At 41.2% G+C, this 22,618-nt stretch overlaps 1 protein-coding gene across 2 annotated transcripts; it reads right to left on the bottom strand.

Annotated features, from left to right (window-relative positions):
* Positions 1-768: 768 nt before the first annotated feature.
* On the bottom strand, positions 769-20,754 carry YTHDF1 (YTH N6-methyladenosine RNA binding protein F1). Of its 2 annotated transcripts, XM_059713203.1 has the most exons (5): positions 20,574-20,754; positions 20,245-20,269; positions 18,173-18,252; positions 11,315-12,841; positions 769-2,269 (listed from the first exon to the last, which is right to left on the bottom strand). In XM_059713203.1, exons 1-5 carry the CDS (start codon positions 20,598-20,600, stop codon positions 2,243-2,245), a joined length of 1,686 nt encoding a protein of 561 aa, XP_059569186.1. In that variant the 5' UTR covers positions 20,601-20,754; the 3' UTR covers positions 769-2,242. The 2 variants fall into 2 exon arrangements, with proteins under 2 accessions (XP_059569186.1, XP_059569187.1); XM_059713204.1 differs by lacking the exons at positions 20,245-20,269; positions 20,574-20,754 and adding an exon at positions 14,732-14,826 and having other exon boundaries at positions 18,173-18,254.
* Positions 20,755-22,618: the final 1,864 nt, after the last annotated feature.

Raw genomic sequence — 22,618 nt, 5'->3', positions numbered from 1 at the left:
CTCAAGGCTGCTGTTTTAGATTGCACTGATCTTGTGGAAGAGCCATACTGGCACTGGTTCTGGGAAGAGCCATTTAACTCAAACTCCCAGCCCTGAGCCAGTGCCAAGCACCTTAAGGACTTCTGTATGCAACGGTTGAAACCATAGTCCAACCGTTGGCAACAGCCTTGGAGCAGCTTCACTAGACACTGTCTGTGGGACTCCAGGTGTGGGGTGGTAGACACCAGGTTGGCAGTCTCATCAGGAACTGCCTTGAGGCTGAACTTGAACATGAGAAGTACCATGCTGGACTCAAACCGAGACAGGCCTTTGGGTAGAAGTCCTGCTCTTGGTCTTCACCCCACTCTATGGCCAGTTGGCTTGGGTGGATTTTGTTCGTGTTTTACTTGAGGACTGGCTGAGAAGCACCTCAGGGAGCAAAGCCCAGCTGCAGAAGCCAGCAGGCTAAGAAACCTGCTGACTACCTTCCATAAGCAGTGAATCCTGTAAACCAGTTTTCAATTCCTTGAGTTTCTCTAGCAAACAAGCAGAATGAAAAATTTGCCAGAAATGCAAATGCACACTACGTACTCAAGAGAGATATTCAGAGTAACTTAGATGTTTTAATGAGATTCCCAGAAAAGATCCCTGCCAGAGTGTTAGATGTTCCCATTCGATCCATATATTAACTACTCTAATTGGTCCTCTGGCTCATAAGTTTGTAGAATACTGTTATAATACAGGCAGACATTTGAATATAGGGGGGAAAAAATGAAAATGACATCAAACTTGCTAAATATGTATTGTTTATTAAGGCTTGTATTCTCCTAGAGGAAAAAGTTAATCTGATGCTGTCCATTACTCCGTACAGGCAGTAACAGTCCAGAGACAGAGTTATACGTTCTAAATACAAGTCTAAATGATACAGCTTAAACTTTATTTAAATTGGAGGTCCTTTCGGAGTAAATAGTTTTCAGAAGAAGATATCTGCTTTCTAATATAGTAAAAGATCCTCTACAATAAACACGTGCAGATTCAGTGTGCTAGAGCAACAGGCATGAGCACCATTTTCATGCTTAATAGAAACTCCAGTTGGTGACGAGTTCTTCGACGGTTCCCTCATTCCACAAAAACATGACAGCAAATTCAGTTTCTTAAAACAGTTTTTTTACTCATCCAACAGAAAAAAATTAGACATACACACTGTCAATTTTAAACATCTGAGGCATCATCCATCATATTGTCCGTACTATTAGTTCCTACGTTAAAGCTCAGCATTATTGGTATAAAAAACAAAACAAAACAAAACAAAAAAAACTTTAAATGGCATTAGGATTTTGGGGAAGAGGAAAGGGAAAGATTAAAAATGATCTGCAATTAACTAATAACACCTGAAAGCCCAAACAGGTTTAAACACATTGTCCAAAAACCCTGCAATGTTGATAGCATCACGTTATTATTTAATAATTAAGCTACAGAAACAATAAAGCAGAATTATGGCTGAGAGAAGGCATCTCACTCTCTGCAGGATATGGTTTAACAAATGCACACTGAAGCACTGGTTAACAGAATGTGGAAGGGAAATATTTTCAGAGATAGAAATTTCACCGACAATTTGATTTCCTACTAGACAGAAAAAAACCAAAATGACATGTTTTCATTTAAAAAGTATAATTGTACACTTAAAATAAAAAGGTATAGTAATTGCACAAAGTGATCGGAACGTTTTGATTTTAATATTCTGAAGTGCAGTATCTCAAACAAAATTGTTAAAGTGACCACAAAAGAAAACAAAGAAAAAGAAAACAACGCATGGTTTCTTATACTTGCCATGAAGAAACAGGGCATGGGGTGAAGAGAAAGGATGCGTCACATGTAAAAATTATGAATATCTGACTTGGAACATAATTTGTGTCAAAAAGTCTTTGGGAAACATTAACATTTTAGGACGCTCATTTATAGTTCCATATTAGGTCAGTATAATTGGTTACCAACTTAAAAAAAACAAAACCAGATGCATCTTTATTAATGGTTTCTACAGCATTGTACATAGAAAAGATACAAATGAATGCAGATCCACATGGGCAAAAATAAACTACAATGTACTTAAAGATGCAACAACATTTCCCCTGCACGAGAATATATATTGGAGCTGAAAGCTTTAGTTTGTCCTGATGCCAGGATACAGCACCAGAATACTTTTTGATTTTTCAGAGTCGAATTTAATATCAGTTCTAGTATATATAGCAAACTGGGTTTATTCTTATTGTTTGTTTCGATTCTGACGTTCCTGCGAAGAGAAAAGCACAAAAACAAGATAGTTTAATCATATGAAGGAGTTCAGTGACACAGCAGCTAAGAGTTTGGGAAAAATGCAATCCCTTTGTCTCCAAATGACATCTATATTCTGCTTATAAAATTACAACACCAATTATGTCACATGACACACAAATCAAAAGAACACATCAACATTTCAAGCGGAGGGGCCGAATGCGAGCAAAACACAGGCAGCGAGGCATAGCTGCTACATTAGTCACCGAGGCTCAAAAGGGGCTTCAGACGAGGGTCACAACGAAGGACTCCAAGTGCAGGATATTACAATCAATAGCTAAAGATCTGCAACATTTTGAGATTTCTGGATCATGTTAGCTATTGCTAACAGCAGCTGGGTTGGTAAGGGGTGGATAAAAGTCAGTAGATTAAAAGACTCTACAATCAAAGGCTCAAATTTTCCTCCAGTGCATAGGCGATTTAGTAGCCTAAGTTTCACTGAAAGCAAAAGAGCACTTTGGCTCCTTGAAAGTTTTATTGCAAACCATTTCTACCTCTGACTACTCTGCTTGGAAAGGAATCTCGAGACTTCAAAGTCAGGAAAAAAAGGCTGGAAACACACACGCAAGCAGCGTTTTTCTGCCCTTGTGAAACGGGTCTGGCTTAATACGCTCAACAAGAACGTCTAGCACTGGCACTGTACAGCAGAAGACGGGAAAGACAGTGGCTCTTTGAAGTCCCACTCCAAGCTTTGGTTATTCACCAAGTCAAGGGAAACACCGAGACAGCCCTCAGATCTAGTATGGGCAATCCTCACCTACCCAAAAGCAGAAGACAGTCTTTGAAGCTGAGACCCTTTCACAGATAAAGAAGCAACCGCATTCTCCCGTTTTCTTCAGTAGAAAGAGTAGGCCAGGGACTACTATTAGGCAGCAGCAAGGAAAGCGAGGAGGGGCTTTGTATTACCTGCCTTAACAGAAAAAAAAGTGGAGGGCATCCTAGCAAATGGGTTTTTTTGGGGTGTAAATTCAGATATTTACAATGTGAAGTTCCCAATTACCCTGTTACTGGGTCAACATGACTGTCTTTAACAACTAAATGCTAACAGTTTGCTATCTGCTCTTCCTTCCTTGCTAAGACAGAACTGCTATATCTTACTTTATAACTGTTTCCTTTTCACACCACTAACCTTCCTAAGGCAGATTACATGCCTTTGCATTATATTTGAATGACTATGAAAACTGCTGTGGGCACTGAGGAGAAGCAGATAAATGCCACGTCCAACCAATGGCTTTGTACTAAAATGCCTACTGGGTTTAAGAGCATTTATATTGCATGACATGAGTGGCTGAGCTCCCACCTGGCATCCAGAATCTGATTTCTACTTTTATGCATGTTAAACCTCTTTTTAAATATGTGCAATAGGCCTGCAAATATTCCAAGCAAAAGTTACACATATTAATGACCTCATCCCCTTCTATCTACCTGTATTCATGCAGTGCTATTTCTTACCAACACACACAAACAGACATGCACCAAGACATTGGTCCATGTCATATTGGCACCGATGACAAGAAAAATGACATAATTGGCAATCGGCTTTTTTCTGGCTGATGTGGCCGATAATGTCACTGATAAATGCTGCGTGCATGCGCGCAGCCACAGCACGCACGTGGCCAGGAATGCAGGCCAACAGCATGGAGACCACTGTCTGGCTGGAAAGTCTGTGGGGAGGAAAGGGGTGGGGGGCAGACAGAGACCCCTACAGTGAGGGGGGAGTGGGGCTGGTGTAGGGGCTGCCTAGCCATGGCAAGGCCAGGTGTGGGACAGAACCGTGGGCAGCGCCTCCCGCTGCTGCATGTACCCCTGGGGGAAGCATGGGACCACATGCGCCCTGGATCTGCGCACAGGGCAAGGGCGGGCTGCCGCTGCAGGGTCGGAGCTGGGGGCTGCACTGGCCTCTTCCAGGCGGTGGGGCTGGGGGAGGGGGGAGATGCAGCAAATTTTGGGGTGGGGGGCCCCAGCCCAGCCCCCTAGCAGGCAGCCCGCCCTCACCCCATGCACTAATCTGGTGGGCACATGCCCATGACTCCCCTGGGGTACACGCAGCGATGGGAGCCACCCCCTCACTCCCCCAGACAAGCTGCTGACATCTCTGTCCTGTGTGCTGATCCGGTTGGGCAGCCCCAGCCCCACTCCTGCCTTCACTGTGGGGGCCTCAGTCTACAGTGCCCCCTTCTACTGCACAGATGTACTGGCTAGAAGCTGCTCTCCAAGCTGCTGGGGGGCATATCGGCAATCACATCAGTATTGGCTAATATGGCTGGTTAATAATTGGCCATTGGTATAGGCCAAAAAGAATTTTTATTGGTGCACCCTAACACAAAAAAACCTTGTCTACTCAGAGCCTTCAGTCTTAGTTAAAATCTGTTCCGATTTTAACAACTGTCATGGCCAGCAAACTGAATTTATAACTCATTTAAAAGCAGGTTTCAGTCTTTAGGCAACAACCTATTTTTAAACAAGCTGGCCATTTATAATGGTTCATTTTTATTGTATATTTATATAACGAACAGACAGAACCAAGAGGCAAGTTAAAACACAGGTGGTTTGTAGGATCAACAAGTCATTTTAACACCTACAACAACCCTTCTTTCACAAATTCACCAACCTGGGGGGAGTCATAGATATACTGGAGGGTAGAGCTAGGATTCAGAGACCTAGAAAATTGGAGGGTTGGGCCAAAAAAAAAAATTTCATGAAGTTCAACAATGACAAGGGCAAAGTCCTGCACTTAGGAGGGAACAATCTCATGCACTGAGACAGGTGGGGACTGACTGGCTGGACAGGAGCACTACAGAAAAGCACTACTGGGGGTTACAGGGGACAATAAGCTGAATAGGAGCCAGCAGTGTGCCCTTGTTGCTAAGAAGGCTACCGGCATCCTGGGGCTGCACTGGTAGAATCGTTGCCAGCAGATGGAGGGAAGTGATTATGCCCTTCTTTGGCACTGGTGAGGCCACATCTGGAGTCTTGTGTCGTTTTGGTCCCCCTGCCCACTACAGAAACGAGGTGGACAAGTTGGAGAGAGTCCAGTGGAGGGCAACAAAAATGGTTTGGGGTCTAGGGCATATGACTTGTGAGGAGAGGATAAGGGAACCGGGCTTATTTAGTCTGTGGAAGAGAAGAGTGAGGGGGGATTTAATAGCAGCCTTCACCTCCCTGCAGGGGGGTTGCAGAGGATGGAGCTGGACTGTTCTCAGTGGCGGCAGATGACAAGGAGCAATGGGCTCAAGGTGCAGCAAGGGAAGTTTAGGTTAGATATTAGAAGAAACTTCCTCACCAGGAAAGTAAGTAAAGCATGGAAACAGGTTACCCAGAGAGGTGGTAGAAGCTTTTAAAGTTTTTAAAGACCCAGCTAGACAAAGCCTTGGTTGGGACGATGTAGCTGGGGCTGGTCCTGGTCCTGCTTTGAGCAGGCGGTTGGACTTAGACAACTTCCTGATATCCCTTCCAAGCCTCATTTTCTATGATTCTAAATTAACTAGGTTATTTATCAACTGTCAATGAAGCAACGTTTGTTTCTTAAGGACAGCAGCTATAACCAGTGTTTATATACTTGATTTAAACAAGTTATGGCTATTTGCCAACCCTGGAATAATACATCATTGTCTCAATTTTCCAACCCTATCCAACAAGTCTAGGCACTGGTTCTCAGCCTGTATATTAGGGTCTCCATCTTATGATGGCAGGTGCCCTTCTCCATTGCACTGCCCTAGCAGTTAATACTATGGCTGTTCTTTACCCACCTCCTTTCTAATGTTTTTTGCTGTATTGCATTTATTTTGTTTCTATTCACCCAGCAGCTTCTACACATTTCAGAAAGCAATGGCATACAGTGGTGCTTTGGAAAGGCTAGCCTTCCTAAACTCTTACTCTCAAGTATTATAGGAGCTGAGAAGAGACTGTTCCAGAAGCTTTCAGTCCTATATTTGAAGGACGCAGATAGGAGGCAGATGGTTTTAAGAGGTTCTGCCAGTAGCCAAAAAGTGCACACACAGAAACAGGACAGATGTGTTGCAGAACTTGGATTTATTGCTATTACCTACACAGTAACCTGAAGTCTCTTCTAGGAAGGAGACCTGGACCCCAGGCAGCCTGAGGTACCACCAATACATCAGAGCTCAAGTTATCCCTCAAGCCAGTAAGCCACGTTGCCCTAAGAAATTCCAACTCACCTTTTCTCACACCTAGTGCTCTTTGCCCAGGGCAAATGGCAAAATGTGGCACTGAGTTAATAATGGAAGCTGGGAAGGATGGAGGAGATGCGTTCCCCACTGCTAGACAACTTGGACAGACACCAACTAATCTCTAGCCCAGAGTTCGTGAAATGTTGCAGAAAAGAAGGAAGACTTATGTTGCAGGATGGAGCCTTCGTCCCCACAGAAGAACCAGATGTGGTTCTGCCCTTACTGCGCACAGAAAGCATCATAAAACCCTCTTGCTAAACATTATTTGCCAAGGTCAGTGGGATAAAAGTCTATTAAATCTCTAGGTGTACTCTTCTCTGCTATAGCACCACTACAGAAACCTTTACACAGCATCTTTAATCAAGAAACGCACACCATCAGAAGCACCTGTCTTATAAAATGCAACTGCACCAAGCTGCATTTTTGTGAGAAGGGCAAAACTGCTCGATTCTAAAAAAGCTCTAAAACGGTGAGCCCATCAAAAAAGGAAGATTGCATGCAACCTGCTCCTAAATCAAGCAGTAGCTCAGCGGACAAACGGCCTAATACAGACAAGCTGATGTGCTTTCAGAAGGTCTCGAACATGCTGACTAGCCTGCATTCAGTTGCTGTAGAGGCTAACTAATGTTTTTCAAATCCTAGTCTCAATGATGCTCAAGTAGACAACTGGGCAGTCTGGAGACACTGGACCTATAACCTTCCTGGATGAAATAGTCACACTCTCTAGCCTAGATTAGTGTTTCTCAACCCGTGGGTCACAAGAATATATGAATATATGAAAGGGTTGCAAACAAACTTGAAAAATGGATTCTCCTTTAAAGGAAAAAAATGAGGGAAACTAGCTTTTCTCTTGCAGGCTGGCAGAGCTCCAGCCTGCAAGGGGCTGCCTGGGGACCCCCCCATGCCCCACACCACTGGGAGGCCAGGATCTGGGGGCAGTGGGTCAGGAGTGAGGGGCACTGGGTCCATGTTTAAAAATGGGTACTGGTACAAAAAAGGTTGAGAACCACTGTTCTAGAGCGTTTGAACCACTGATCTCCGATCCTCACGACAGCAGCATACTGTGTTACTAGAGATTCAGACTAACTAGAATCATTAATGGGCTGATCTATAAAGATTTCGTGTTATAAAATCTGTGCCCCAAATTTGTTCCAAGAAAAAAGAAATACATAACCAATGCAACAGGCAACAAGATTCTTTTCCTATCGTGATCTATTTTGATAATGAAGAAAAGTTTTGTAAATTATATACCAACTTATTTCTTAGGTATGACTCAGGAGCTAATTATGACTCAGTAAAGTTTACTGTATCTTTTATTTAAAGAAACCTGATCCCATATTTTGGCATTACAATTTATCATCATATAGGACACGACCATCGCATTTACTGGGCACAATTACCAATGGTATATTGGCTCTGAACAGAAAACTGGCCAACTTTTCCAGATACTTATATATTCTGGAATAAATCAACTCTCCATTTCTTCTTAGCAGGATTTTGGGCTACTGGACCTGCGCTTAGCTTGTCCTCCTAACATGTATTAATGCATAAAACACTGCACCTTTCCTCCATTCCACAGAGACCAATTGCTTATCTTAAGCAATGCAGAGGGCACTAAGTGAATCTTCTGCACTTCTGAATAAATTTCTTCCAAGCAGATTCCACTATAGCTGTACAGGTCCCACTTGAGGTCAATCTTCGACATTTTGAAGTTAACATGAAAAGTAATTAGATTAACTTCAGATGGAATATAAGCAGTAAATGGCTTTTTTATTCCTAAAGAATATAGTCTGTGCATGACCTTAATAATCAATCTGTTACAGCCACACTGCCCATCAGCAAAATTATCTAAAAATTAATTTAGCTTCTTTGTTTCTTGTAATAAAAAATGATTTCATCAGCAATAAATGAACTATTTCAGTATTTTTTCCAATTTAGGACTTTTAAAATTCCTATCTTCATGTACTTACTATGTTTTAAAAAGGAACTGTAGACCTATTTGAATAACAATTTGACTCAAACCAAGTAAGATGACTAAAAGGATACAACATTTTGAAAACATGGCAAAATTGTATAGGTACATATACATTAAACAGACAAAACAAATCCTTTAGACCATAATGAAAGCTATTAATTGGCACTAAGATTCCTTTATTTCATATTTGCTCCAAGGTCCAAAGAATGGTAAAAAATCTAGATCTCAGCTATGTGAATTTAAACAGAAAGTGTTCTCCAAAAAGAAAACTTTGATTGGAAAGTTTTACAGCAAGCTACTGACTGATGAAATTTGTTCACATGCAGAAGGTCAAAATAGATGTTTTCTTCTTCTCAGAATATAATTTTACACAGACTGCAATACAGTCAGAGTATCATTTATCTTTCACTGCATCATTCATTACTGGTATATTTTATTGCTGTAGCATCTGTTATCTTTCTCAGTCTACCCCAATGGCCTACACATAGCTTTGTTTTGTAAGCTGTTAAGAATTGCCTAAAAAATATTTAATTAGACTTCGTGGGGGTTTTTCCTGAATGCATCATTCATTAAACTGAGTTCTAAAGTTTCCTCAGTATTAAGTGAAGTGGAAAATAAGATGCAATAATTGTTGAGAAACTAATCTTGTTAGAAAGCAATGGTCTGTTCAGGCACAATTTATTACATATTTAAACTGATGTGGAAAACAGAAGTCCACATGAAAGTAATACAGAGGTGAGATCAGCTCAGTATTGGGTCTGGTGCCAGTATAATCAGCTACTACCAATGAGAACCGAATTCAGATCTCAGCATATGGCCTGAGGAGCATAGGACCAACAAGGGTTAAGCATTCAAGAAGAAACGTGTTTAATCCTGCGAACAGGCAGCCTCCAATCACTTCCACTGCCTGACGCAAGAGGCATTTCAAATTTTGTTTTGGTTTTTTTATTTAAACCTGGCATGGATTCACAGAAAGGATAAGTGACTTCCTTAAGTTTATGCACCGAGTATTTGGCAAAGAAACACAAGTTAAGCTTCCTGATTTCTAGTCCAGGGCTCCGCCCCACTGGATCAAACTGCCCCTTCTGAAGGTGGCAATCATGTTAACAAGTAATTCTCAGTAAAAAAAGATTTGCTAATAGGGCATTTTTTGTTTCATGGACACCATGAACAGCATGTTAAAAGCTGTGAATTCAGGGAACTGAGGCTTCTTCCCACCATGACTAGGTAACAACAGACCTAAAACTGCAGGTGGCTAGACAGAAAGAGCAGAGCTGAAGTCTGAATGGCTCTCTTAACCCTGGGTGTTTTTGTGTTTCTGGGGGAAGCTATACCCAGATAGTTAAAGCATTTTAGGGTGGGAGAGAGGGTTGTCTGTTTGTTTAAGTGGCAATAAGATAAAAGCCTTTAGTACAGCAACTTCCATTTTACCTCCAGAACTTGCACTGTGCTTCAAAACAAATTTTGAAGTGCATTTAAGTAATACAAAGTTGGCAAACAAACAGTTCCCTTTAACCAAAGTACAGGAAGTAGTACATAGTACCAGTCAGAGTTCAGCCTAACAACCCTATATATCAGGGGTGTCAAACTCATAAGGACCCAAGGATCAGGTGAGGGATGCAGGATGGGATCAGGTCCACAGTCCAGTACCACATGCTGGAACCAGTGTGCAGGGCCAGTGTAATGTGGGTGCTGCATGCACCATGAATGCCAGTCCTACACACTGCAGGCAGCACACAGGGCCAGCCCAGGATGCGTGACGCATATGGTACCTATGCTAGATCAGCCCTGGACACTATCTCCAGCACCTTGGGCTGGTCTGTGGGACCAGTCCAAACTGGCCCCGGATCCAGCATGTAGGGGTGGTTCAGTGAGATCATCATATACTGTGTGCCCTGAACCAGCCCTATGAGCTGTGTGCAGCTTATATACCAGCTCCTGCCCTCTGAACCATATGCAGTGTACAGGGTCGGGGCTGGTCCAAGACCCACAGACAGCACTAGGGATTAGATGGTAGGATTTTGTGAGCTGGATTCAGCCCATATACCTCATCTCTTGAAACCCATATTATACATGCTATGGCTTTACAGAATAGGAATGACTGATGTTACAGCACCTGGACCCCATTCTTGGCCCTGGCTGATATAAGGGCTATGAAGGTGACTAATATTTTATGACACATTCGTATAAAAACATTAAATACACATGCCACCTATATATATCCCCCTGCTTTTGGAGGTTTCCTGCTTACCACTACCCCACCCTGAACCAATTCAAAGTCCTGTGTTTTTTCAGACCTGGCAGAAGGCACAAGTCCTAAAGATCAAGTTCTTCATTTATCTAAACAGGTGCAACTCAAGCAGCAACAATACAAGCTTCACTACACAGGTTTCCTCGACTCTGTTCTCAAAATACCAGCTGAAAGGACAATAGTTTGGACTTACTGCTGGGGATGTCAAAGGAAATCAGTTGTGATCTGCATTATTATTCAACCAGTAACTAGAGTGATACCTCATATACAGAAGCGAAAATACTCTAAGTGACACTGACTTGGTCTAACTTTGAAACTAGCAATCTCTGTATCCCACTATCCTCCTAAAATTAGTTTTCAAATTCCAAATGGAATAGGATGTAAGCATTAAAAGTAAGCTAACTTTTTGCCTGACAACCAGAAAAAGCTGAGGCTGAAAGTTTTCCCCATCCCCTTCTTTGTAATGTCAAACATATGCAAGACCATTTACGCACACCCTAAAGATGCGAGCCCTACTTATGTTCCACCACAGCAATATTTAAAATGTATGCACGTATGAAAAAAAGAAAGAAAGAAAAACAAGCTTACCTTCCGCACTACCTCTTCTTCCTCTTGGCGCTTTTCATAATGAGAAAAGTCATCAAAGATGGAGGTTGTATGCTTGTACGTAGCAATAATTTTAAGCACTTGTTTCGCTTTTTCTAAGGGCACCTCCTGTGTGTCACGGGAGTTTGTAACCGGTTTGTTGTCATTGTTCTCCAGCCTGATGTGTCTGAGCTGGTTGTTGGGCACGTCCTTCACAAAGATCCACTTGACATCAAATTTCCCCTTCCATTTGTCCTGAGACCAGACACCTGCACTGGTGCCATAGTCCACAGGTGATTTCATTTCTGCTACTCCACAGAAATGTCCGCTGCCATTGACACTGAACAGCAAGTATACTGGACCCTTACTATTCATGGAACGGAAAGCACTGTCCAAGCGTTTGTTGCCATGTTCTGTGCTACACCAAATGGAATATTTAATGGAACGATGAATATCATCCTCAGAATAGCTCTTTATTATGAACACACGCCCATTTTTAAGGTTCCATTCAAAATCTTTAGGGTTATAGCTATGAGCAGCCTTCAGTTTTTCAAGAACAGGATGGGATTCACCACTTGGGACAGAGTTAGGCTGGGTATTACCAGTTGAGTTGCTATCATTACTAGTTCCTCCACTTTGGCCAAAAGCTGCATTTCTGTTGCGAGGAGCCACCCAGCGATTTTGGGGTGGTTGCTGAGGGCTTTGATACTGTGGTTGGGTCAATGGTGGAGGCTGAGCTGGAACAGGCTGAATAATTTGCTGCTGTGGCTGTGGGACAGATTGAGGAGATGGGATCTGCTGAGGGGCAGGGACTTTTGCCACAGGACCCTTATTGTCCCAAGTACCTATGTCCATATTATGTTTTATAGGTGGTGGAGGCAAAGCTCCTCCAATTACTGGTCCAGTTTTTGTTTTCATTTTAGGTTGTGGTTTTGCGGGCTTGCTGGCAATAGCAGCCCAAGAGGTTGGTTTAGACACTGGCAAATTTACACTTGATCCACCATTCCCAGAAAGAGCACCTGTCATTCCAGCACTGTTGACAACAGAACCTACTGTTTTCACAGCAGAAGTTGTAACATCTCCACCAATCTTAAGTCCAACCATTCCCTGTTCAATACTATTCATTCCAGGGGCTTTATTTAATGTATCATTATGAAATCCTGTCTGTCCATCCACAATAGTGCCGCCCAGTGAACTGGGTGGGTAGCTATAACTGCTCCCGTAGGCTGAACTTTGAGTCTGCTGTCCTTGCGATCCACTTGTTCCCCAAGCTGAGAAAGCAGGATTTTCCGGGAAAAAATTAAATCTGTGTTGGTAGATGTTGTTTCCCAGGCCCCCAGGCTGTCCAAATACAGCATCGTGCATAAAATGATGATCTCCATTACTGAGTTGTCCATAGGTGGTGAGGTATGGAATAGGAGGATCTCCTCCAGTAGACCATGGTGCTTCACTGAGAGAATAGGGAAACCCAATAGATGGCGGATAATAACTGGACAAATAGGGATCAGTCATTGACGGATAGCTATTATTCTGTTAAAGAAGAAAAAAAAAAACGGGAGGGAATTTCAGATATAAGAAGTTGTTTACAAAAACAGCACGGCATATAAGCAAAACAGACATTTCTGGGCTCAAAATGTAAGCAATAACACTATTCCAAATTCCTTCGTTTCAGCCTCAAATTTTTGTAATTTCTTATTCCAATGAACAGTCTAAGTTGATGGCAGTGTCTCTCTCACGTTTCTGAAGTGGAGAGGCATTTTCTTTCTTCACTTACTAATGAGCTTTGAACACCAGTCTCAGATGAAAGCTAGTACAGCCATGACTTGCAAAATCCCTTTTACTGCCCCGCAGAAAAAAATTATCTTAATTTTATAGCCTAAAAATCATGAGACCGTGCAATTTTTGTAATTCAGAAATATTTAGTTGACAAGTATGATTCCAATATACATACTTTGAACTTGTATGCTGTTCAAAGGTTATGATATTTTGTTTACCCATGTGTTATGCAAAGACTATTTAAAACAATTTTGAAAAATGCAAAGCCAAAAAAAAAATGCTACTAAGATCCACCAGGAACAAGACTAGAAAGAATTCCATCAGACTCAGCATTGAAATTGATGTTATAGCTACACAAATATCATAGCAAGATGCAAAAAAACAAAATTAATGCAACCCCCAAACCATCAAATGAAAGATGAAAAAATGGGCAGGCTCACAACCCTAAGAGATGTAAAACAGATTATTTATTTTTGTCATGTGTTTTTACTAAGCATTATATTAATATATTCAATACAGGCAACCAGTTATCCATAACGGACTAGCAAAAGAGTTTGTTTTTGGAGAATTCATAACTTGGTCTGTGTGTGTGTGTATATATATATATACACACACACACACACACACACACACACACACACACACACACAGTATAAAGAAGAGGCATCTGTCTTCTCAGAATGCTTTTTATGTCAGAAAGGAAGTTAGAAATCATCATTTTATTTAGGGATGCAGTAGAAAATAGAACACCACATCAAAAATAATTTTCCTCCATTGAAAAAGCATCTCTATATAAGTAAAATAAAACCTAATTTCTTGCTCTCATTTTTTCCACTGACAGAAGCCATTCTTTAGATTGAGTTAGTATTATACAGATGACTACAGGTACTCCTCACTTAACATCATCCCGGTTAATGTTGTTTCATTATTATGTTGCTGATCTATTAGAGAATATGCTTGTTTAAAGTCGCACAATGTTCGGTTATAACGTTGTTTGGTCGCCGCCTGCTAGTAGGTAAATACCGTGACGTAACTGGATTTGCTTAACGTGGTTTTGCTTAAAGTTGCATTTTTCAAGAACATAACTATGACATTAAGCAGGGAGTAGCTGTATTATATCACATACACAGTCTGAATGTTTTAATAAGACACAGAACTTGAGAGACATGAAATAAGACTCTGAAAAGAAAAAGCATCTAAAAATTCAGAGTTTGGGTTCTGTAATGTACCTTTAACTTTCTCCTTCTACAGCAGCACTATATACATATAGAGAACCTATGCCATAGGTCTCCTTAAAGAACTTGGGTTCAAGACTGGATGGAGGTCCATGTAAAGACAGCCAAACAGTTCCATCATTAAACACTTCCTGGCTCCTCCTTCCCTTTTCAACTGCTTTTTAGGGTCAGATTATCAAGACTTTTTCCTCTACACTCGTACAAATATTCAACTAACGTCCATTTTCTCCATTGCCTTCTTTATACGCAATAGTATCCAAGTACAAATGCATACTAAACATTATGTGACACGTTTAAGATGAGGTTATTGGTAAAGTTTACATGAAAAATAAATCTTAAGATTAACACTATGTAATATGTTTAAATAATATCTTGCATCTTGTCCAGTATTTACTAGTTGTGAACCTACCTTTCCCAAAGACATTCTAGGCATGGTAAACTACTGCATGAACTAGTCACTTTGGTCTGAAAGTCAGTGGCTTCAGTCAGAAGTCAGGGCTTCAACTGCAGCCATTAAAAAAAATAATAATAATATCAAGAGCAACAAAAGCAGAGGCACCTCTGATTAGAAACAAGCCACTCCTACAATATGACAAGCGAAAAAAAACCAAAACAACAAAACAAACACTGACATGCAAAATGATGGCAAGACGTTAAGCCAGAGAAAGACAAAAGGAACAGCATGAAAAAAGTAAGATACTGGTCAAAACTCAACAGAATGTTTCCTTATTTCATCTCTACCCCCGATATTGCAAACAAAAATGTTCTGTACCTGATCCTTTACATGGGGGGACAAGGGTAGTGACAGAGTGCAAAATTCTAGCATTTCCAGTCAAGTTGGGAGGCCCCTTGGCACTCCTGAACATCAAGTGATTCCTTAAAATACTATTTTGTCCAGGTTACAGACATATTTTTTTTCTTTGCTTGTGTGTTTTTCTTAAACTTGTAGCCAAAATATTTTCTGGAAATTTTTGAGCCATAGCAAGTTCATTTGTTTCAACTATCAACTGAAAATCAAAGCATGTCACTGCCCATATTCCCCCCCCCCACAATACAAATGAGTTCATTTAACATACACATATGTTAAGAGAAACATATTTTAGACGTTTCATGCACATTGTTTTACAGTTGGGGAGGGGCAGAGAAAGATAAATTGACTGATTCCACAGGAAAGCAGATTCCACATCCTGGACTCTGCAGAGTTAAATCATGCTTACCTATTTAAAGCTAGCTTTCATAGTTAACCTGGTCTATTTTATTCTGAATATTAAATGCCTAGTCTTCTAACCACCAGGAAGGCCAATTAATGCCACGTAAATTGTGTAGAATGCCAGACTCGATTGGACAGAAAAGAGAAATCCTTAGGAAAGGCATGTCTATGGAATTTCCACATTCTCTGCAGAATAGCTCGATTGGAATACAACAGCATCAGCAAATGCTATCTTCAAAATGTAAGCACCCATAAGAAAAATACAGAAGTGGAAGTGGTTTCTTACCACGAAGAATTAACTCTTGTTCTTAGCTCATCTATCTTTGTATGCTTTTGACAGTTAGATTTTACATAGGCCCAGCTAAAAGAAACCTAGACTGCAAGTGATTGAGATTAGCAGGTGCTTTGTCCCCAAAAATATTTCTGTTCTCTGAGCCATCCTACCAGGATTCCTTGAACTGTCACTGTCTAGCCACCCAGCTTGGAAAGTTTCCACAAGCACCCTAACAGGATAAAAAAGTTTCACCAGATGTATTTGCAAAACATTCAATCTATTTTGTTTGGCTTTGTGCCACAGAGTTTAGGAGAAACCCTGACAGAAGTTCTTTAGTGCAACAGCAGTAATTTATCTCAACAGACTTATCCTTGACCTTTCAGAGCCTCTTCTCTAGTTCGCTGTTTACTAACCCTTTGAGTTAATTGGGAATGGATCCTTTTATCCGCCTGAGTGCTTTGCTTCATTGTCATACAGTGTACTATTTATGCAAGATCTTTTGGTTCTGATTAGTTGTATATCTGAACTAGGATTTTTGCTACAACTTTATTTTTTTTTTTTACCTTGGATGTTGTACCGCATTCAATATTAATTCCTAGCAGTCTGAAGTGTTGTAAGAAATGTTCCTAGTGCTTAGGAACCCTATAAGCAGCACAGTCTGATACCATACGCTCAATTTCCATTTGGAACAGCTACTATTATTCTAAACCTGCTGCTCCCAACCTACCTTTAAAAAAAAGGAAAAATGGACAGATCTAATAATATGGGATTGGGGGTTCTCCAACATACAAAAAAAGTTAGGAAAAGATACTGAAGTTATACTTCATTTTCTAAATCCGTAAATTTGTATCAAAACAATGATAAACTGCATTTCTAAGTCACCAAGGTTTTACTCACTATTTAATATTGTTCATATAGTCTAATATACTTTAATTTCACAATATGTTTTAGTTATTCAGGCATATTTTTAAGTAAATTCTACTCTTTATCTAGATCACATACTATGATGGAATAATCTGCAACAGCAAGGTAAGCTACAACAACTCAGTGAACAGTAAGGACTCATTAATTTGCTGCTGCAACCAAACTGCTTCCAGTACCTGAGCTAGTTCAGGTACCTCTACTCTATGCTGAATTCTGCAGTGCCAGCACAACCCTGCAACAGGTTGCTGCTACAGACCTTATCTGTCCTACCTGATCTCACTGAAGATCAGCCTGTTTAATTGGCCAGTGAAAAACAACACTTTTAGACACAAAAATGCAAAATTCATTTTGCAAGCTTCAAAACAAGCCAAACATTAAGATTAAATAGCTACTTTCACTTGTAAGAATACTAGTATGTTGCTATGCATAGTTTTAAAGAAGGTTCTTTAAACAAGAATAAGAGAACCCAATCCAAGATGTTGGAGATATTTAGCTAGTGTATACTGTACATCAGTTACAGAGACCACTGTATTATGCTCTCCTTAAATATCTGTTCAGCCCTTCTCATAAAGGAGCAACAGAACAATTATGGACCAAGAGGCACACTGCTCTGCATTTGAGGAATATAGGGAAGGATCTAATCCAATAATTTTCACACCTCTAGTTCTGATGCATCTCATTTTCTCTGCTCTCATTTAAAACCATCTTAAGCAGCACTGCTTCTGTTTAAAATAAAAGAACATTCTCCTGGAAAGTATTCTACAAGTCATAGGCACTGTATCAATACATATTAGCAGGAAGCAGTAATATTTGAGTCTTACATCACATTGCCTTACTCTGGTGCACATGTTTAATTTAGTATTTTAAATTATATTTCCATGCTAAGCTGTTTCTGTTTTCTTTTTGTAAGCCATCCTGAGCCTTTGTTGGGAACAGTGGCACATTAACTGAATAAATAAAAACATGAACTCTAACAAAAAATCAGATTATGTATGTGAAGAAATGATATTTGCTGAAAGGTAGTAAGCAAATAGAGCTACTGTGCAAACTTCAAATCACAATCGTTACCAAGTCCATCTAAAAGCAGAATCTCTCAGTGACTGTAACAGGTGCTCTGACTACTGAAGAACTGCAAAACCAAGGCCTTACCAAGAAGCAACTATGTGAGATTTTACAATAATACTTTGATGTGGAAAGTATACAAGCTAGACCTGGACCATTATCTTCATTTTCACTTGTGACAAAGCTGAGCTAAAGTGCTAGTAACAGTACTCAGTAATACTTAATGCACTGGAGCTGTTTCTTTGGCTATTTCCCTTTTAAAGCCTCACAGACTTTGGGAGCTATGAGCATAGGAGAGTCATAGTAGTGTTTGCCATATACCTTACTATGCCCAATCTATACCTTAGAAACAAAGGTAAATTAACAAAAGATACACTAACCTGATTTGACTGTCCAGAAAGGTAAGGTTCAAAGTCGTTATCATGAACTGTATCCTTCTGATGTAATGAACCATTTTGTACTAAAACAAAACATTGCAACATGTTATTACATTGTTTAATAACATTTCAATGAAGAACCTCATCCTAAATTAACTGTAGAAAAAAATAGAGTACAGTAAATCCTTCTTGTGACATTGTCATTAATCCTTGACAAGGAAAGGGGTCAAATTTCTCTAAAATGAAAGTTTCCCAGTGCACTCTGAAAATCATTACTGCTTCCAAAACTAATTTGAATGACAATTTCAGAACATCTTATACTCAATTTTTTCCTACAGCTTGCAAGTTATAGTCAAATGAAGAACCTGCAATTTTAACAAGGGTGAACATGCACGTTATCTCCAGGAAATGTTAGAATCACAGAAAGGCATTTCTTGAGAAGAATGTGTGAATATGACTAGAGGACATAGCAATAACAGGTGTCCCTACTCCATGCCTATGACAATACAAATAGCAAACATCTGCTGTTCATACTGAGTTCTTTAAAAAGTTGTGTCAGCAGTGATAAAATAATGGCTGTTGGGTGTGTATTGCTTGGAAAAGCCAACAAAATGCTATCTTAAGCTTCACTTCCCTCACCTGTAAAATGGAAATACCTAGCTAAAACAAAGGGACATTTCAGGCTAAACATCAGCAAAGCTCTCTAAAAGGCACATTGAGAAGGTGCTATATAAAAAATGCAAAATGGTTATTTAAATTGCATCACACTTTATTTCTGCCAGTTATTGTGAAGCATAAAGCAAGCAGCATGCATTAAGTCTTTGCTAAGTAATCCAGCAGTTTCATAGAAAGGCTAAACTAAAAACAATGCCAGAGAAAAGAAAAATGCAAATACAATTCTTTTCAAAGATGACAAAAATAGTGACTTAAAATGGGTATGCAAAAGTAAAATAAGTTCAGGAAAAGCTGTCAAGGAAAATAGAACAGTATGTATAACATATATATAAACATAACTTATGTTATGCATACTGCATTTCCTGGAGATATATGCATAACATAAGTTATATATATATATATATATATATATATATATATATATATCTCCAGGAAATGTAGTATGCATAACATAAGTTATGTTATATATATACACAAGTGGAGAGATACCAGGAAGAGCACATACCAACTGCTAAAACTTCCTTAGCCTGACGAAAGGTTTTTTGAACCCAAAAGCTTTCTTAATAACTATTCTCCAACTATTTGGGTTGGTCTAATAAAAGATATCAAATTCACGCAAGGAACCTTGTCTGCCTATGTCCTTAGACCAACATGGCTACAACCGACACCCCTGTAACATAAATTAATGCATTTATAGAGCAGAGGAAATAATCTGAAACTTGTTAAGACTACAGCAGTTTGAAAAACCATGAAAAATGAAATCTGAAAGACATTTGTATGGCAGACCTACGCCTATGTAAACTAATAGGGGACCTGCTTCCATGCTAACGAGTATGTAATTATTCACCAATAATATTACAGTAACATAACTGACTTACAACTAGGCTAGTTAACTCACGAGACAACTTGCTGGCAAAGTTAAATATTTGATAAAGGAGGTCATACGCGTTGTCATACCGGCTTATTACGGGTATTTGTATCGTTCGATTAAAACGACTTGTAGGAAAAGAGTTGTAACACACCGGCCAAATCCAGCCCAACGACAGAAAAATAATGATATAACAGAAGCAACCTTGGGTGCGCGTTTGTGTTTTTAATTGGTCTTTTAAAGACTCTTCCACGCTGCATTTGTAGCCTTATTGAAGGCATCTTTACAAGAGAGGAGTGTGTGTTTGTAATCAAGCAGCCTCACAGGGATGAAACATCGAAACAAAAACGCTCAAAACACCCGCGTGCCAGGAATCCCATCCTTTACACAGCGTGCGTGCAAGACACCAAGCTCAGCTCCCGATGATGAGAAACCACCGTATCACCGACCTGCTTGCTCCGACATTTAAATAAGATGCAAATAGAAAGATGCATACCCCCCCCTTAAAATTCCCCCCCCCCCCCCTTCATACCTTTATTTTCCTGTCCTTTCGGTCTCTGCGATGCCCGGAGAAGAGGAGGTGGCGGGGGAGGGGGGGAGAAAGAGAAGAAAACTAATCAATTTTGTGAAATGTTTTTGCACAACCCAAAAGTTTGAGGTGGAGAATGACCCCCCCCCCTCCTCCCCCCACCCTATTAGGTTTGAGATTTCATACCACGCACAGACACGTGTGTGTGTGTGTGGGGGGGGGGGGGGGCTGATTTGGCCTTACCTGGAGCTGGTGTTGGGGTGGGAATACAGGGAAGGAGAGGGAGGGATGGACGGACACAGACGGGAGGAGGGTGGGGGAGGGGGGCTCACCTGAGGGTCGACGCTGGTGGCAGACATACTTCATGTAGGGCCCGGGGGGGGCGGGCGGCGGGCGCGGGGCCCGTGCGGGGGGGAGAGGCGCCCCCTGAGGCCGGGCGGGGGGGTGCGGGGGGGGGCGCGGGGAGGTGCGGGGCCCGCGGCCGCGATGCAGCGCGAGCCTCCAAGTCCAATGGCGGCGGGGACCGGGCTGCGGTGACGTCAACGCCGGAGCGCGCGCGGGGCAGGCCGGGAAAATATGGCCGGGCCGGGCTGGGAGGTGGGGGAGTGCAGAACCTGGCGCGCATGCGCGACTCTCTAGTGGGCAGGCGGGGGGAGGAGGCTGCAGGCGCTCGCGGCCCGACAGGGGGCGCACGGGGTTGGGCTCTGCGCATGCGTCCCAGTGCCCCCCATGCATGGGGATGACACAGCCCAGGATAGCAGTAGTGGCTCTTGGGAGGGCAAATGCCTGATGCTTTTGGGGGCCTTAACATTTTGCAATTTTTTTTTTTTTTAAGGGCTGATTTAATCCTTTTTCAACTGGGCTGAAGAGCAGCTTTTGGGGGCCCTAAACTTTTGCAATCCTTTTTTTTTTAGGGCTGATTTAATCCTTTTTTTAACTGGGCTGAAGAGTAGCTTTTGGGGGCCCTAAACTTTTGCAATCCTTTTTTTTTTAGGGCTGATTTAATCCTTTTTTAACTGGGCTGAAGAGCAGCTTTTGGGGGCCCTAAACTTTTGCAATCCTTTTTTTTTTTTTTTAAGGGCTGATTTAATCCTTTTTCAACTGGGCTGAAGAGCAGCTTTTGGGGGCCCTAAACTTTTGCAATCCTTTTTTTTTTTTTTTAAGGGCTGATTTAATCCTTTTTCAACTGGGCTGAAGAGCAGCTTTTGGGGGCCCTAAACTTTTGCAATCCTTTTTTTTTTAGGGCTGATTTAATCCTTTTTTAACTGGGCTGAAGAGTAGCTTTTGGGGGCCCTAAAATTTTGCAATCCTTTTTTTGGGGGGAGGTTTTTGCAAGGGTCAAACTGGTTCCCCCACCCCTGGGATTGGATGCTGTCCATGCAGCCTCTACCCTTGCAGTGAAATGCAGCCGCTGCAGTTCTCAGCGAGCGCCACCCACTTTGGGATCAGATTGCTTGTCATGCATCTCTTCGGTGATGTATTTTACCTGCCTTAGGCAAACCTCGCATCAGGAACTTTATTGATCCATAAGCAGTAGCTTCCTTTCTTTTCTCTCTCGCTCCGCTCGCCGTCATTTGACCCTACGAAGAACGTCTTGCAGTCGAAAGCTTGTCTAACTCTAACCCAACGACGTTACTGGTCCAGTAAAAGAGAGCACCCAAAAAAATCCTGACCTTACTGTTTAACAGAATATAAATGTCAGGTGATATTGTGGCCTAGCAGATCTCGCCCTTTCCCTTTGCTTTGTAGAGACCCCTTTATGACCAGTCATTAGCACCATGGTGACAATTTTTGATCTGACTCATGTATTTTGTTTTCCGGCACAATAATATGCAAATTCCTAGCTTGGAAAAACTAGCCCCATTAGCAAAGCTACCATTGATTTCAGTAGGACCAGGTTTTCAACCTATACATTTCAGGGAGCGTCGTCATTCACCTGTGTGTAGTACTGGTACGTGGAGAAATCAAACCGATATTGCTGGAGCAAGGTGTCTGTTCCTGCTGAAACCATGTCAGAGTTGAAGCCCTGTAGCTTTAGAGAAAGGCCTGGCATTTCTCTAATGAGATCAAAATTATTGAAAGCAGTGCCCTTTTAGTCCTAGCAGCTGAATCCCAACTTGTTAGCCGCTGTAGCTCTGCTTCTCCCTGTAGATAACGGTGCTTTAGGAATGGGTAGAGTGTTTAGCAACCAGATTCATTGTTATTTGTATTGCAGCAATGCCCCAGAGCAGAGCCCCGATCATGGATTAGGGCTACGCTGTGATAGGTGCTGCACAAAGAACAAAAACAATCCCTGTCCCAGACAGCTTACAGACTTTTAATTGCTTATTATTATAATGCAAAAGGTCTAAGTTAATATGTTTTCTGTCCTAATAGG

Source organism: Alligator mississippiensis, chromosome 9 (genome assembly GCF_030867095.1).
Source record: "Alligator mississippiensis isolate rAllMis1 chromosome 9, rAllMis1, whole genome shotgun sequence".
NCBI classification, from domain to species: domain Eukaryota; kingdom Metazoa; phylum Chordata; order Crocodylia; family Alligatoridae; genus Alligator; species Alligator mississippiensis.
The sequence above is the reverse complement of the archived record's forward strand: the minus strand, read 5'-3'. Positions and strand labels throughout refer to the sequence as shown.